Source organism: Oncorhynchus mykiss, chromosome 21 (assembly GCF_013265735.2).
Source record: "Oncorhynchus mykiss isolate Arlee chromosome 21, USDA_OmykA_1.1, whole genome shotgun sequence".
In the NCBI taxonomy this organism is placed as follows: domain Eukaryota; kingdom Metazoa; phylum Chordata; class Actinopteri; order Salmoniformes; family Salmonidae; genus Oncorhynchus; species Oncorhynchus mykiss.
In genome coordinates this window covers 6,866,466-6,881,313 of record NC_048585.1, presented here as the reverse complement: position 1 = coordinate 6,881,313, position 14,848 = coordinate 6,866,466, and the positions used below count along the sequence as shown (strand labels likewise).

General features: G+C 51.6%; 1 protein-coding gene across 4 annotated transcripts in view; it reads right to left on the bottom strand.

The window, feature by feature from the left end:
* Positions 1–1,583: 1,583 nt before the first annotated feature.
* The window catches only part of LOC118942844 (LARGE xylosyl- and glucuronyltransferase 1-like), a 166,811-nt gene continuing 153,546 nt past the window's right edge, over positions 1,584–14,848 (bottom strand). For 2 of the 4 annotated variants that reach the window (XM_036956703.1, XM_036956704.1), the window contains exons 12-15: positions 11,370–11,648; positions 7,845–7,991; positions 5,735–5,930; positions 1,585–2,883 (exon numbers count right to left, since the gene is read on the bottom strand). In XM_036956703.1, the coding sequence (XP_036812598.1) occupies positions 2,686–2,883; positions 5,735–5,930; positions 7,845–7,991; positions 11,370–11,648 (820 nt within the window). In that variant the 3' untranslated portion in view covers positions 1,585–2,685. Of the gene's footprint in view, positions 2,884–5,734; positions 5,931–7,844; positions 7,992–11,369; positions 11,649–14,848 lie in introns of all 4 variants that reach the window. The other 2 variants (XR_005038485.1, XM_036956705.1) reach the window with 2 other exon arrangements.

The following is a 14,848-nucleotide window of genomic DNA, read 5'->3' as shown; positions in this document are numbered from 1 at the left end:
TCAAAGCTCTCTGTTCACTCTCCTCTGTCCTCGCTAAGGAGGGAGGGAGGGAGGGAGGGAGGGAGGGAGGGAGGGAGGGAGGGAGGGAGGGAGGGAGGGAGGGTGGGAGGGTGGGAGGGAGGGAGGGTGGGAGGGTGGGAGGGAGGGAGACAGGGAGGGAGGGAGACAGGGAGGGAGGGAGGGTGGGAGGGAGGGAGGGTGGGAGGGAGGGAGACAGGGAGGGAGGGAGGGTGGGAGGGAGGGAGACAGGGAGGGAGGGAGACAGGGAGGGAGGGAGGGTGGGAGGGAGGGAGGGAGGGAGGGAGGGAGGGAGGGAGGGAGGGAGGGTGGGAGGGTGGGAGGGAGGGAGGGTGGGAGGGAGGGAGACAGGGAGGGAGGGAGGGTGGGAGGGAGGGAGACAGGGAGGGAGGGAGACAGGGAGGGAGGGAGGGTGGGAGGGAGGGAGACAGGGAGGGAGGGAGGGAGACAGGGAGGGAGACAGGGAGGGAGGGAGGGAGGGAGGGTGGGAGGGAGGGAGACAGGGAGGGAGGGAGGGAGACAGGGAGGGAGGGAGGGAGGGAGGGAGACAGGGAGGGAGACAGGGAGGGAGGGAGGGAGGGAGGGAGACAGGGAGGGAGGGAGGGAGGGAGGGAGGGAGGGAGACAGGGAGGGAGGGAGGGAGGGAGGGAGGGAGACAGGGAGGGAGGGAGGGTGGGAGGGAGGGAGGGAGGGAGACAGGAAGGGAGGGAGGGAGACAGGGAGGGAGACAGGGAGGGAGGGAGGGAGGGAGGGAGGGAGACAGGGAGGGAGACAGGGAGGGAGACAGGGAGGGAGGGAGGGAGACAGGGAGGGAGGGAGGGTGGGAGGGAGAGAGACAGGGAGGGAGACAGGGAGGGAGGGAGGGAGGGAGGGAGACAGACAGGGAGGGAGGGAGACAGGGAGGGAGACAGGGAGGGAGGGAGACAGGGAGGGAGGGAGGGAGGGAGACAGGGAGGGAGGGAGACAGGGAGGGAGGGAGACAGGGAGGGAGACAGGGAGGGAGACAGGGAGGGAGACAGGGAGGGAGGGAGGGAGGCAGGGAGGGAGGGAGGGAGACAGACAGGGAGGGAGGGAGACAGGGAGGGAGACAGGGAGGGAGGGAGGGAGACAGGGAGGGAGGCAGGGAGGGATGGAGGGAGGGAGGGAGACAGGGAGGGAGGCAGGCAGGGATGGAGGGAGGGAGGCAGGGAGGGAGGCAGGGAGGGAGACAGGGAGGGAGACAGGGAGGGAGACAGGGAGGGAAGGAGACAGGGAGGGAGGGAGGGAAGGAGGGAGGGAGACAGAGTGGGAGGGAGACAGAGAGGGAGGGAGACAGGGAGGGAGACAGGGAGGGAGGGAGGGAGGGAGGGAGGGAGACAGAGTGGGAGGGAGACAGGGAGGGAAGGAGACAGGGAGGGAGGGAGGGAAGGAGGGAGGGAGACAGAGTGGGAGGGAGACAGAGAGGGAGGGAGGCAGGGAGGGATGGAGGGAGGGAGGGAGACAGGGAGGGAGGCAGGCAGGGATGGAGGGAGGGAGGGAGGGAGGGAGGCAGGGAGGGAGGGAGGGAGACAGGGAGGGAGACAGGGAGGGAAGGAGACAGGGAGGGAGGGAGGGAAGGAGGGAGGGAGACAGAGTGGGAGGGAGACAGAGAGGGAGGGAGACAGGGAGGGAGGGAGGGAGGGAGACAGACACACACATACCATATTACATTTAGCACAACAAACAGCAGCTGGGAATGAGCAGCTGGTCTTCTAGATATGGCCCAGAGAACAAATGTCTTGTCTGCTTTCCAAGTCCAGGGCTACAGTCAGTCTCTCTCCCCCGCTCTCCCTTCCTTCCTTCCCTTCCTCCCTCCTTCCCTTCCTCCCTCATTCCCTTCCTTCCCTCCTTCCCTTCCTCCCTCCCTCCTTCCTTCCCTCCCTCCCTCCTTCCTTCCTTCCCTTCCTCTCTCCTTCCTTCCCTTCCTCCCTCCTTCCTTCCCTTCCTCCCTCCTTCCTTCCCTCCCATAGTGATGCCCAGTTCTATTGTTAGAGAATAACAGAGAGTTGTATGAGTCCAAACCAGCCCTGTACTGACTCAACATTCACAGCAACAGCTTCCTCTCCCAGCTAGAAACCAGATAGAAACCAGGTCTGCAACTTCTGGACAGACTGCTCCATCCGTCCTCGGGAAGGGGTAAAAAAACAATGTTTGGGACACACCGACCTTACGGTTACCCCCGGTTACCCTTCAGTTGGTTAACGCTGGTCTAACCAGGTCATAACCCCAAACTATAAGGTGAGAGTTCACAAGAATCAGAGCTCACAATTTAAAACCTCATGATCGGTTGGCACAAAGGTCAGAGTTCGTAGTAAGATTCTTTAGTAACCGTTCTGTCCACTCCCGACTCCCCTACATCGACTGTCCTTAGAATCCACCGCCCTTTCCCTCTCCTCTGTAGAGGTGTAGTCCTAGACAGCCTTAGAGAAGGGTGTTATGGGTAGTGTAGTCAATAACGGGTCAGAGTTCGTAGTAAGAGTCTTTAGTAACCGTTCTGTCCACTCCCGACTCCCCTACATCGACTGTCCTTAGAATCCACCGCCCTTTCCCTCTCCTCTGTAGAGGTGTAGTCCTAGACAGCCTTAGAGAAGGGTGTTATGGGTAGTGTAGTCAATAACGGGTCAGAGTGTCCTGGCTCATCGGTGTTGGCTAGCTGTTGTTCTCTGCAGTCATGTATTTGAGGGCAGCGAAGCCATATCGTCTAGACATGTTCTGTTGAAACTCCTCTTTCAGGGTCTTCAGGCAGACGCGGTACTGCTTGTTGGACCGGAACTTGGTGATGTCGAAACTGGGAGCATGAGGCATGTGGATCATATAGGCGTTGGGCAGAACCACAAACTCATACTCCTGGAAGAGAGGACAGAGGACAGAGTTAGAAACACTAAGACAGCATCACTAACTCATACCGCTGAAAGAGAGGACAGAGGACAGAGTTAGAAACACTAAGACAGCATCACTAACTCATACTGCTGGAAGAGAGGACAGAGGACAGAGTTAGAAACACTAAGACAGCATCACTAACTCATACCGCTGGAAGAGGACAGAGTTAGAATCACTAAGACAGCATCACTAACTCATACTGCTGGAAGAGAGGACAGAGTTAGAAACACTAAGACAGCATCACTAACTCATACCGCTGGAAGAGAGGACAGAGGACAGAGTTAGAAACACTAAGACAGCATCACTAACTCATACCGCTGGAAGAGAGGACAGAGGACAGAGTTAGAAACACTAAGACAGCATCACTAACTCATACTGCTGGAAGAGAGGACAGAGTTAGAATCACTAAGACAGCATCACTAACTCATACTGCTGGAAGAGAGGACAGAGTGAGAAACACTAAGACAGCATCACTAACTCATACTGCTGGAAGAGAGGACAGAGTTACAAACACTAAGACAGCATCACTAACTCATACTGCTGGAAGAGAGGACAGAGTGAGAAACACTAAGACAGCATCACTAACTCATACTGCTGGAAGAGAGGACAGAGTTACAAACACTAACACAGCATCACTAACTCATACTGCTGGAAGAGAGGACAGAGTGAGAAACACTAAGACAGCATCACTAACTCATACTGCTGGAAGAGAGGACAGAGGACAGAGTGAGAAACACTAAGACAGCATCACTAACTCATACTGCTGGAAGAGAGGACAGAGTTAGAAACACTAAGACAGCATCACTAACTCATACTGCTGGAAGAGAGGACAGAGTTAGAAACACTAAGACAGCATCACTAACTCATACTGCTGGAAGAGAGGACAGAGTGAGAAACACTAAGACAGCATCACTAACTCATACTGCTGGAAGAGAGGACAGAGGACAGAGTGAGAAACACTAAGACACTATAATGTCCAGAGTGACAGAGTGATGGGTAAAGGTGTATCCAGTACCTGTGAGTGACATAGTGATGGGTAAAGGTGTATCCAGTACCTGTGAGTGACAGAGTGATGGGTAAAGAGGTGTGGCCAGTACCTGTGAGTGACAGAGTGATGGGTAAAGGTGTATCCAGTACCTGTGAGTGACATAGTGATGGGTAAAGAGGTGTGGCCAGTACCTGTGAGTGACAGAGTGATGGGTAAAGAGGTGTGTCCAGTACCTGTGAGTGACAGAGTGATGGATAAAGGTGTGTCCAGTACCTGTGAGTGACAGAGTGATGGGTAAAGGTGTGTCCAGTGCCAGTGAGTGACAGAGTGATGGGTAAAGGTGTGTCCAGTACCTGTGAGTGACAGAGTGATGGTAAAGGTGTATCCAGTACCTGTGAGTGACAGAGTGATGGTAAAGGTGTGTCCAGTACCTGTGAGTGACAGAGTGATGGGTAAAGGTGTATCCAGTACCTGTGAGTGACAGAGTGATGGGTAAAGGTGGTGTCCAGTACCTGTGAGTGACAGAGTGATGGGTAAAGGTGTGTCCAGTACCTGTGAGTGACAGAGTGATGGCTAAAGAGGTGTGGCCAGTACCTGTGAGTGACAGAGTGATGGGTAAAGAGGTGTGTCCAGTACCTGTGAGTGACAGAGTGATGGGTAAAGAGGTGTGTCCAGTACCTGTGAGTGACAGAGTGATGGGTAAAGGGGTGTGTCCAGTACCTGTGAGTGACAGAGTGATGGGTAAAGAGGTGTGTCCAGTACCTGTGAGTGACAGAGTGATGGGTAAAGGTGTGTCCAGTACCTGTGAGTGACAGAGTGATGGGTAAAGGTGTGTCCAGTACCTGTGAGTGACAGAGTGATGGGTAAAGAGGTGTGTCCAGTACCTGTGAGTGACAGAGTGATGGGTAAAGGTGTGTCCAGTACCTGTGAGTGACAGAGTGATGGGTAAAGAGGTGTGTCCAGTACCTGTGAGTGACAGAGTGATGGGTAAAGGTGTGTCCAGTACCTGTGAGTGACAGAGTGATGGGTAAAGAGGTGTGGCCAGTACCTGTGAGTGACAGAGTGATGGGTAAAGAGGTGTGTCCAGTGCCTGTGAGTGACAGAGTGATGGGTAAAGGTGTGTCCAGTACCTGTGAGTGACAGAGTGATGGTAAAGGTGTATCCAGTACCTGTGAGTGACAGAGTGATGGTAAAGGTGTGTCCAGTACCTGTGAGTGACAGAGTGATGGGTAAAGGTGTGTCCAGTACCTGTGAGTGACAGAGTGATGGCTAAAGAGGTGTGGCCAGTACCTGTGAGTGACAGAGTGATGGGTAAAGAGGTGTGTCCAGTACCTGTGAGTGACAGAGTGATGGGTAAAGAGGTGTGTCCAGTACCTGTGAGTGACAGAGTGATGGGTAAAGGGGTGTGTCCAGTACCTGTGAGTGACAGAGTGATGGGTAAAGAGGTGTGTCCAGTACCTGTGAGTGACAGAGTGATGGCTAAAGAGGTGTGTCCAGTACCTGTGAGTGACAGAGTGATGGGTAAAGGTGTGTCCAGTACCTGTGAGTGACAGAGTGATGGGTAAAGAGGTGTGTCCAGTACCTGTGAGTGACAGAGTGATGGGTAAAGGTGTGTCCAGTACCTGTGAGTGACAGAGTGATGGGTAAAGAGGTGTGTCCAGTACCTGTGAGTGACAGAGTGATGGGTAAAGGTGTGTCCAGTACCTGTGAGTGACAGAGTGATGGGTAAAGAGGTGTGTCCAGTACCTGTGAGTGACAGAGTGATGGGTAAAGAGGTGTGTCCAGTACCTGTGAGTGACAGAGTGATGGGTAAAGAGGTGTGTCCAGTACCTGTGCATCCAGCTCCATAATATGAGCCACTTTATTCCACCCAAAGCCAACGAAGCGCCTGTCGTACTCTGGACTGTCCCGTCTCACCATCACGTAGGGTTCAAAGTCCGCTTCCCACTGGACTCTGTACGGCGTGGTGGAAGTCCTCCACTTAGCAAAGTTAGTGGGAGCATGACCCTTCGTCCAGACATGGTATCTAACAGGGAGAACAGGAAGTAGGATTCAACATTCAATACTTTATAGCCCAGGAGGGAGAGGAGGGATTGTGGGGCGGCAGGGTAGCCTAGTGGTTAGAGTGTAGAGGTGGCAGGGTAGCCTAGTGGTTAGAGTGTAGAGGTGGCAGGGTAGCCTAGTGGTTAGAGTGTAGAGGTGGCAGGGTAGCCTAGTGGTTAGAGTGTAGAGGTGGCAGGGTAGCCTAGTGGTTAGAGTGTAGAGGTGGCAGGGTAGCCTAGTGGTTAGAGTGTAGAGGTGGCAGGGTAGCCTAGTGGTTAGAGTGTAGAGGCGGCAGGGTAGCCTAGTGGTTAGAGTGTAGAGGTGGCAGGTAGCTGAAGAGTGATTGAACCCAACTATCTGGGAGTCTTCTAACTGAGTAGTGATTGAACCCAACTATCTGGGAGTCTTCTAGCTGAGGAGTGATTGAACCCATCTGGTGTCTTCTAGCTAAGGAGTGATTGAACACAACTATCTGGGAGTCTTCTGGCTGAGTAGTGACCCATCTGTTGTCTTCTAGCTGAGGAGTGATTGAACCCAACTATCTGGGAGTCTTCTAGCTGAGGTGTGATTGAACCCAACTATCTTGGAGTATTCTAGCTGAGTAGTGATTGAACCCCAACTATCTTGGAGTATTCTAGCTGAGTAGTGATTGAACCCAACTATCTGGGAGTCTTCTAGCTGAGTAGTGATTGAACACAACTATCTGGTGTCTTCTAGCTGAGTAGTGATTGAACACAACTATCTGGTGTCTTCTAGCTGAGTAGTGATTGAACCCAACTATCTGGTAGTCTTCTAGCTGAGTAGTGATTGAACCCAACTTTCTGGGCTCTGTGGCTCAATCTGTCATGTTAATGATCAAAAACGATCTCTGTGTTGAAAGACAAACACCTACGCTGCTGCTTGTATTTCAACACCAGGAGGCAGTCTTTATTTATTTAACTAGGCATCCCTTTATCCCTTAGAGTCGGAGTCAGATTGATGTTGTACCTTAAATGATCGTTTCAGTCGTTGGCAGGCGATTGGTAGAGTAACATCTGTGCTGCTGCTAACTAATGAGAATGTGTCCCATCCCTTTAAGGTCAGAACACTGGCCCAGTGGGCCATCCCTTTAAGGTCAGAACACTGGCCCAGTGGGCCATCCCTTTAAGTTCAGAACACTGGCCCAGTGGGCCATGCCTTTAAGGTCAGAACACTGGCCCAGTGGGCCATGCCTTTAAGGTCAGAACACTGGCCCAGTGGGCCATCCCTTTAAGTTCAGAACACTGGCCCAGTGGGCCATCCCTTTAAGTTCAGAACACTGGCCCAGTGTCCCATCCCTTTAAGTTCAGAACACTGGCCCAGTGGGCCATCCCTTTAAGTTCAGAACACTGGCCCAGTGGGCCATCCCTTTAAGTTCAGAACACTGGCCCAGTGGGCCATCCCTTTAAGTTCAGAACACTGGCCCAGCGTCCCATCCCTTTAAGTTCAGAACACTGGCCCAGTGTCCCATCCCTTTAAGTTCAGAACACTGGCCCAGTGTCCCATCCCTTTAAGTTCAGAACACTGGCCCAGTGTCCCATCCCTTTAAGTTCAGAACACTGGCCCAGTGTCCCATCCCTTTAAGTTCAGAACACTGGCCCAGTGGGCCATGCCTTTAAGTTCAGAACACTGGCCCAGTGTCCCATCCCTTTAAGTTCAGAACACTGGCCCAGTGTCCAGTTGGGACAGCAGCTACATGTGTTTCTACCTGAAGGTGAACAGAGTCCCCATGTCCAGTTGGGACAGCAGCTACATGTGTTTCTACCTGAAGGTGAACAGAGTCCCCATGTCCAGTTGGGACAGCAGCTACATGTGTTTCTACCTGAAGGTGAACAGAGTCCCCATGTCCAGTTGGGACAGCAGCTACATGTGTTTTTACCTGAAGGTGAACAGAGTCCCCATGTCCAGTTGGGACAGCAGCTCGGCCTTGGACTTGGGGTAAGACAGACGGTAACGGAGCGTCTCGAAGGCTGGCACCACCAACGCCTTCTTGCTGTTAGCCATGTCCAGCTGTACCACTGACTTCCTGCAGGGACGTTACAGAGACGTTACAGAGACGTTGCAGACAGAGGCGTTACAGACAGAGACGTTACAGACAGAGACGTTACAGAGACGTTACAGACAGAGGCGTTACAGACAGAGACGTTACAGACAGAGGCGTTACAGACAGAGGCGTTACAGACAGAGGCGTTACAGACAGAGGCGTTACAGACAGAGACGTTACAGACAGAGGCGTTACAGACAGAGGCGTTACAGACAGACGCGTTACAGACAGAGACGTTACAGAGACGTTGCAGACAGAGGCGTTACAGACAGAGACGTTACAGACAGAGGCGTTACAGACAGAGGCGTTACAGACAGAGGCGTTACAGACAGAGGCGTTACAGACAGAGGCGTTACAGACAGAGGCGTTACAGACAGAGGCGTTACAGACAGAGGCGTTACAGACAGAGGCGTTACAGACAGAGGCGTTACAGACAGAGGCGTTACAGACAGAGGCGTTACAGACAGAGACGTCACAGAGGCGTTACAGACAGAGACGTTACAGACAGAGGCGTTACAGACAGAGGCGTTACAGAGACGTCACAGAGGCGTTACAGACAGAGACGTTACAGACAGAGACGTTACAGACAGAGGCGTTACAGACAGAGGCGTTACAGACAGAGGCGTTACAGACAGAGGCGTTACAGACAGAGGCGTTACAGACAGAGACGTTACAGAGACGTTACAGAGACGTTGCAGACAGAGGCGTTACAGACAGAGACGTTACAGACAGAGGCGTTACAGACAGAGACGTTGCAGACAGAGGCGTTACAGACAGAGGCGTTACAGACAGAGACGTTGCAGACAGAGGCGTTACAGACAGAGACGTTGCAGACAGAGGCGTTACAGACAGAGACGTTACAGACAGAGGCGTTACAGACAGAGGCGTTACAGACAGAGGCCTTACAGACAGAGGCCTTACAGACAGAGGCGTTACAGACAGAGACGTTACAGACAGAGGCGTTACAGACAGAGGCGTTACAGACAGAGGCGTTACAGACAGAGACGTTACAGACAGAGGCGTTACAGACAGAGGCGTTACAGACAGAGGCTTTACAGACAGAGGCGTTACAGACAGAGACGTTACAGAGACGTTACAGAGACGTTGCAGACAGAGGCGTTACAGACAGAGACGTTACAGACAGAGACGTTGCAGACAGAGACGTTGCAGACAGAGACGTTACAGACAGAGACGTTACAGACAGAGGCGTTACAGACAGAGGCCTTACAGACAGAGACGTTACAGAGACGTTACAGAGACGTCACAGGGACGTCACAGAGACGTTGCAGACAGAGGCGTTACAGACAGAGGCGTTACAGACAGAGGCGTTACAGACAGAGGCATTGCAGACAGAGACGTTGCAGACAGAGACGTTACAGACAGAGACGTTACAGACAGAGGCGTTACAGACAGAGGCCTTACAGACAGAGACGTTGCAGACAGAGGCGTTACAGACAGAGGCGTTACAGACAGAGGCGTTACAGACAGAGACGTTACAGACAGAGGCGTTACAGACAGAGGCGTTACAGACAGAGACGTTACAGAGACGTTACAGAGACGTTGCAGACAGAGGCGTTACAGACAGAGACGTTACAGACAGAGGCGTTACAGACAGAGGCGTTACAGACAGAGGCGTTACAGACAGAGGCGTTACAGACAGAGGCGTTACAGACAGAGGCGTTACAGACAGAGACGTTACAGACAGAGACGTTACAGACAGAGGCGTTACAGACAGAGGCGTTACAGACAGAGGCGTTACAGACAGAGACGTCACAGGGACGTCACAGGGACGTCACAGAGACGTCACAGAGACGTCACAGAGCTTTCTTGTTGTTAGCCATGTCCAGCTGAACTACAGACTTGTTACAGGGGACAGAGATGGAGTCATTCTAACATTACGGGGACTTAACGATCCTGACGTTACTACAGTATAACATGACAGACAGACAGACAGACAGACAGACAGACAGACAGACAGACAGACAGACAGCAAAGCCAAATACAATACTGTAGCTCAGGGTTAGAAAGTCACTCTCCACACACCCCTCTGATATCTAGAAGTTTCCCCAGCAATGTGACCCCAGAGTTAGAAGAGAATATTATACATTACAGTCTCCTCTACGTCTGTGACGTTCTCCCTCACCTGAGGTACTCGTAGAGGACATTATACATTACAGTCTCCTCTACGGCTGTGATGGTCTCCTCTACGTCTGTGACGTTCTCCCTCACCTGAGGTACTCGTAGAGGACATTATACATTACAGTCTCCTCTACGGCTGTGATGGTCTCCTCTACGTCTGTGACGTTCTCCCTCACCTGAGGTACTCGTAGAGGACATTATACATTACAGTATCTCTACAGCTGAGTCGTTCTCCCTCACCTGAGGTACTCGTAGAGGACATTATACATTACAGTATCATCTACAGCTGAGTCGTTCTCCCTCACCTGAGGTACTCGTAGAGGACATTATACATTACAGTATCCTCTAAGGCTGTGATGGTCTCCTCTACGGCTGAGTTGTTCTCCCTCACCTGAGGTACTCGTAGAGGACATTATACATTACAGTATCATATACGGCTGAGTCGTTCTCCCTCACCTGAGGTACTCGTAGAGGCCGTACATTACAGTATCTCTACATCTGAGTTGTTCTCCCTCACCTGAGGTACTCGTAGAGGACATTTATACATTACAGTATCTCTACAGCTGAGTCGTTCTCCCTCACCTGAGGTACTCGTAGAGGACATTATACATTACAGTATCCTCTACGGCTGTGATGGTCTCCTCTACGTCTGTGACGTTCTCCCTCACCTGAGGTACTCGTAGAGGACATTATACATTACAGTATCCTCTACGTCTGTGACGGTCTCCCTCACCTGAGGTACTCGTAGAGGCCGTACATTACAGTATCTCTACAGCTGTGACATTCTCCCTCACCTGAGGTACTCGTAGAGGCCGTACATTACAGTATCTCTACAGCTGTGACATTCTCCCTCACCTGAGGTACTCGTAGAGGCCGTACATTACAGTATCTCTACAGCTGTGACATTCTCCCTCACCTGAGGTACTCGTAGAGGCCGTACATTACAGTATCTCTACAGCTGAGTCGTTCTCCCTCACCTGAGGTACTCGTAGAGGCCGTACATTACAGTATCTCTACAGCTGAGTCGTTCTCCCTCAGCTGAGGTACTCGTAGAGGCCGTACATTACAGTATCTCTACAGCTGTGACATTCTCCCTCACCTGAGGTACTCGTAGAGGCCGTACATTACAGTATCTCTACAGCTGTGACATTCTCCCTCACCTGAGGTACTCGTAGAGGCCGTACATTACAGTATCTCTACAGCTGAGTCGTTCTCCCTCACCTGAGGTACTCGTAGAGGCCGTACATGGGCAGGAAGTCGATATCTGACAGGAACATGTAGGGCGTGTTGACCTGCCGCATGGCTACGTTCCTGAGCAGGTTGACCGGATAGAACTGACCCTCCTTGTAGACGATGTGGTAGCCCACGTTTCCTCTGGACATCAGGACCTCTGACCCCTGGGTGTAGCGCAGGAACTGTTGAGCCTCAGCGTCCGAGAGATACAGGGCCAGGCTGATAGGACCTTCCCAGTGTTTACAGATAGCCTCTAACATCTGGAGTCTGGAGAGGAGAGAGAGAGACCACCATTAGAGGAGGAGGAAGAGACAGAGGAGATGGCGATAGAGAGAGGGAGTGAGAGGGGGAGAGAGAGGAGATGGAGATAGAGAGAGGGAGTGAGAAGTGGAGAGAGAGGAGATGGAGATAGAGAGAGGGAGTGAAAGGGGGAGAGAGAGGGGGAGTGAGAGGGGAAGAGAGAGAGAGTGTGTGTCCAGGCCAGCTTAGAACAGCTGACAATAATAAACTAAATAACCTTGGTGCTGTCGGTTCCTTTCTGGCTAAGAGGAGATAGAGAGAGGAGATAGAAAGAGAGGAGAGAGAGAGAGGAGATAGAAAGAGAGGTAGAGGATAGAGAGAAGAGAAAAAGAGAGAAAGAGAGAGGAGATATATCAATAAAATATATCAGACCTATAGTATTGAATTATTCAGTACAGAGATATTTAATGTCAGGTATTCAACATATCGATCTTAATCTCTGTAGCTGTAATCTCAATCTGTGTTCATCCAACCGCCATATCGTCCAATCATCCCATCCCCTTCACACTGATCCACTGTTATTGGCTAGGTTTGACAGATGAAATGAGGTGCCAATAGGCAAGAGGTGCAGCTGACATTTACCAATGTTAAATCAATGAAACCTCTGCTGTGGTTTCCACCTGTCCACAGACATTACAGAAACCCTGAACAACTTCACTCATTACAATGGAGAGGTGTTCTGAAAGAGATGTGGAGGCCGTGAGAGACTACTGTATTAACGTGTGTGTGTGTGTGTTAATGATGAAGCCACTGATCTTCACCTAACCCTCTCTCCTGTGTTCCTCTGGGACTGGGCCACAACAGCATGCAAAGGATCTAGAATGGGTCCATATGGACCTCAGTGTTCCCTGTGTTCTAGAATGGGTCTATATGGACCTCAGTGTTCCCTGTGTTCTAGAAAGGGTCCATACGGGCCTCAATGTTCCCTGTGGTCTAGAATGGGTCCATATGGACCTCAGTGTTCCATGTGTTCCAAATCAATAGGATGGATGACTGGAGGCTAATATCAGCAGGATGGCATGTGGTTTTCAGCCCCCAGAGCTAACTGACAGGGCTACAGGGTAAAGACTCCCATGTGGTTTTCAGCCCCCAGAGCTAACTGACAGGGCTACAGGGTAAAGACTCCCATGTGGTCTTCAGCTCACAGAGCTAACTGACAGGGCTACAGGGTAAAGACTCCCATGTGGTCTTCAGCTCACAGAGATAACTGACAGGGCTACAAGGTAAAGACTCCCATGTGATCCTCAGCTCACAGAGCTAACTGACAGGGCTACAGGGTAAAGACTCCCATGTGATCCTCAGCTCACAGAGATAACTGACAGGGCTACAAGGAAAAGACTCCCATGTGATCCTCAGCTCACAGAGCTAACTGACAGGGCTACAGGGTAAAGACTCCCATGTGATCCTCAGCTCACAGAGCTAACTGACAGGGCTACAGGGTAAATACTCCCATGTGGTCTTCAGCTCACAGAGCTAACTGACAGGGCTACAGGGTAAAGACTCCCATGTGGTCTTCAGCTCACAGAGCTAACTGACAGGGCTACAGGGTAAACTCCCATGTGGTCTTCAGCTCACAGAGCTACAGGGTAAATACTCCCATGTGGTCTTCAGCTCACAGAGCTAACTGACAGGGCTACAGGGTAAAGACTCCCATGTGGTCTTCAGCTCACAGAGCTACCTGACAGAGCTACAGGGTAAATACTCCCATGTGGTCTTCAGCTCACAGAGCTAACTGACAGGGCTACAGGGTAAATACTCCCATGTGGTTTTCAGCCCCCAGAGCTAACTGACAGGGCTACAGGGTAAAGACTCCCATGTGGTCTTCAGCTCACAGAGCTAACTGACAGGGCTACAGGGTAAAGACTCCCATGTGGTCTTCAGCTCACAGAGATAACTGACAGGGCTACAAGGTAAAGACTCCCATGTGATCCTCAGCTCACAGAGCTAACTGACAGGGCTACAGGGTAAAGACTCCCATGTGATCCTCAGCTCACAGAGATAACTGACAGGGCTACAAGGTAAAGACTCCCATGTGATCCTCAGCTCACAGAGCTAACTGACAGGGCTACAGGGTAAAGACTCCCATGTGATCCTCAGCTCACAGAGCTAACTGACAGGGCTACAGGGTAAAGACTCCCATGTGATCCTCAGCTCACAGAGCTAACTGACAGGGCTACAGGGTAAATACTCCCATGTGGTCTTCAGCTCACAGAGCTAACTGACAGGGCTACAGGGTAAAGACTCCCATGTGGTCTTCAGCTCACAGAGCTAACTGACAGGGCTACAGGGTAAAGACTCCCATGTGGTCTTCAGCTCACAGAGCTAACTGACAGGGCTACAGGGTAAAGACTCCCATGTGGTCTTCAGCTCACAGAGCTAACTGACAGGGCTACAGGGTAAAGACTCCCATGTGGTCTTCAGCTCACAGAGCTAACTGACAGGGCTACAGGGTAAAGACTCCCATGTGATCTTCAGCCCACAGAGCTACCTGACAGGGCTACAGGGTAAAGACTCCCATGTGATCCTCAGCTCACAGAGCTAACTGACAGGGCTACAGGGTAAATACTCCCATGTGGTCTTCAGCTCACAGAGCTAACTGACAGGGCTACAGGGTAAACTCCCATGTGGTCTTCAGCTCACAGAGCTACAGGGTAAAGACTCCCATGTGGTCTTCAGCTCACAGAGCTAACTGACAGGGCTACAGGGTAAAGACTCCCATGCCTCCTGTGAGTCCTAAAAGCTCAGACACAAAGAGGAAACAGAAGAACACGGTCAACGTTCCTTAAAGTGTTCTTAAACATTGTTCAATGTTTCCCAGTTTGGGGATAAGTCCCAATCCCCTTGCTTGACTTAATTTAATTTACTATGCAAACATGCTGCTATAATAACCTTCAGTCACTCAAACTAGAGAGGGGAGAAAGAGAGAGAGAGAGGTAGAGAGAGAGATGGGGGAGAGAGTTATGGAGTGAGATGGGAGAGAGAGAGGGAGGTAGTGAGGGGGGGGGGGGGGGCAGAGAGAGAGAGTCCAGGCCAGCTTAGAACAGCTGACAATACTAAACTAAATAACCCTGGTGCTGTCGGTTCCTTCCATTCTCCCCAAATTGGATATTCACATACTCCATATTCATTTAATTGTAAACTTAGTCTGTGTCCCAAATGGCACCATA